This window comes from Bidens hawaiensis, unplaced genomic scaffold (genome assembly GCF_021521415.1).
Source record: "Bidens hawaiensis isolate Kalapana, Puna unplaced genomic scaffold, B.hawaiensis_p1.1 tig00023795_1, whole genome shotgun sequence".
NCBI lineage: Eukaryota > Viridiplantae > Streptophyta > Magnoliopsida > Asterales > Asteraceae > Bidens > Bidens hawaiensis.
Genome location: NW_027493737.1, coordinates 48,307 through 50,582, shown reverse-complemented (window position 1 = coordinate 50,582; position 2,276 = coordinate 48,307). Strand labels below are relative to the sequence as shown.

Genomic DNA, 2,276 nt, shown 5'->3' with positions numbered 1-2,276 from the left:
TTCAAACCAGGAGCACTGAATAGTAAAAATAGAAAAATCAAGGTCCGACTGTTATAGTAAAATGACCCATTCTGACCCGACACCCAGCTCGCCCGCCCTGATTTGCCAGGTATAGTAAACAAAATCATGAAAAAAACATAAAAATATTATATCTGATATTGCGTGTTTTACCCGTAAAAAAAACCCTTTGGGTCCCTGAAAATCAAGAAAAAACAGACCGCATATGGGGTGAAATAAGTAGCAACAGCAAGAAACAAACATCACAAACGACTAATCAACCACTTCATAAAAAACCATTATCCAACAAACTACTTAAACAACAGTTTATGCAAATCTTGAACTAGAATTTAACTTAACATAGGTTTTAACCATAAAGGCACCAACAACTTTTACCACTAACAAGCATTGAAATTTCATAAAACCAGCAAACTCGCACGCATCATTTCTTTGGTTCTTCCAGTTGCTTCTCTTTCTCAATGATCACATCCTGCATCTGAAAGAATAAATAAAACAATATTAAAATCATTAAAGAAACTTGTTGAAAACAAAATATTAAATGGAAGCATATATACCAGTGTATGGTTTATCTCAACCTGATGAAAACAAAATATTAAAAGCATACCATAAAAAAAATTTATCGTTCATGATAAGCATTAATGAGATGAATGTGATAGCCACCGTATCATACATTATTATGTTTGTTAGTAGTTGAATAAAATAGAGGTGTTAAACTTAATCCCTGAATTAAACAAATTCATCATATAGTATGATTCAAGAAGAGTAAAAATAAATCTAGATCATAAAAGGCGATGTACCTCAAGGTAGGTTTCAAATCTGCCTTTTGTTTTCCTGAACACACTCCTCAGACCTTCAACGGCATCTGATAAACTGCAAAATCCCAAAAAGGGTACAAATATTAAATGATTATTGCATTACAATTTAATTGAGTAACATAAAAGGTAAATAACAAAGATACAGATGATAATTTATGAGAATCATATAGAAAAACGAAAAAAAAAACATTAAGAATTGACGATGATATACAAATCTTTTAAAATTAATTAATATTAACAAAGATAAACGGTAACCCTTACCTTTCCTTGTCAAAAATCAGGCCAGCCTCGAGGACGAATTGAGATTGACTTCTTAGGTTCTTAGCACCAAGCCTGCAATGGAAATAAATCATTAAATCTTTTGTGCAATGGAAATTTATAATAATTTCTAGTTACTTGCACAATACTTCTTGCTTTGATGCTTCGAGCCGTTTTACACACATTCACGTAATCAATCTCTGGGAGTTTGCTGCAAATACAAGTAAAAAGTAAACAAAAAGTTAGTAAAGTGAATTTAATAACGCGGGAAGCTACCTGTAGCTTTCAATTTCAGTGATTTCGCGCTCCACTTCGGCACAAAACGACTTGATCTTGTCAGCAAGTTCATTAGCACTGCATTTGCTTCTTGGACTATGATATCGACAAAACATACCATCCACATCGCCCTGAAAGATATACAAGACAATCATCTCATGCTACACAACCAAATAAAAATAAATAAATAACATTACATAGATCTGAACTCTGAAGTCATACAAACGCAAGATTATATATACACACGATTTATTACCTCCTCATGCATAGAGTTAACATGCCCCAAAAGCAACTTCTTTGAAATTTCTAGGGACAAGTTATCCATGGAAATTAAAGATATTAAATAATTAAGCCCCAAATTATTTAACCCTTACAAGAGCCTATGGATGTGAAAATTTTATAAAACTAAACACATACATTTAGTCCAGAATTTAAGATTAAATAGAAAAAAAAGACTAACTTGAGCTGGTGTGACACATGTCTCCCACTCTCTTAGATGCTTACATAATCATGTCTAATAATAGTAACGGTTTAACACAAAAGGCCGATTAAAATTAGTCATTTATTGCAAGGTAATCGATTCAAAAATCTTTTTAATTTCAGAACCATGGGACATGTGATTTAGCATAGACATGTGATTCAGTTGTAATTCTACAACGAGGTGATGTCAATCACAAAACGAAGACACTTACAGAAATAAGATACTTTATTCCAATAAATCCCCAGACCCAAATTATGTACACACACTTTGAGGGGGTAAACGAATGTAAAAGTGAAATTAAACTAAAACCCATAAGTAGAATAAAGTCTTGAGAAAAATCAGGAAAAGAACGAAATTCAGCGAGCATAATGAAAGTTATCGTCATGCTAGCTAAAGCTCGTCCTTTTTTCGTGATTCTACTTCGAATT

The 2,276-nt window shown here is 32.6% G+C and overlaps 1 protein-coding gene across 1 annotated transcript; it reads right to left on the bottom strand.

Annotated features, from left to right (window-relative positions):
- Positions 1-200: 200 nt before the first annotated feature.
- Positions 201-1,555, bottom strand: LOC143568042 (uncharacterized). Its single transcript, XM_077054292.1, has 5 exons — positions 1,368-1,555; positions 1,234-1,302; positions 1,095-1,166; positions 816-888; positions 201-493 (listed from the first exon to the last, which is right to left on the bottom strand). The coding sequence occupies exons 1-5, from the start codon at positions 1,520-1,522 to the stop codon at positions 440-442; spliced, it is 423 nt and encodes a 140-aa protein (XP_076910407.1). The 5' UTR covers positions 1,523-1,555; the 3' UTR covers positions 201-439.
- Positions 1,556-2,276: the final 721 nt, after the last annotated feature.

Bases quoted from the DNA above. Each gene is read 5' to 3' on its own strand.
- LOC143568042 (XM_077054292.1), bottom strand. From the start codon at position 1,522: ATGATTGTCTTGTATATCTTTCAGGGCGATGTGGATGGTATGTTTTGT. The intron at 1,167-1,233 runs GCAAGTAACTAG...TTTCCATTGCAG, and splicing joins ATCAAAGCAAGAAGTATTGT to GCTTGGTGCTAAGAACCTAA. The intron at 889-1,094 runs GTAAGGGTTACC...GGGATTTTGCAG, and splicing joins CTGATTTTTGACAAGGAAAG to TTTATCAGATGCCGTTGAAG.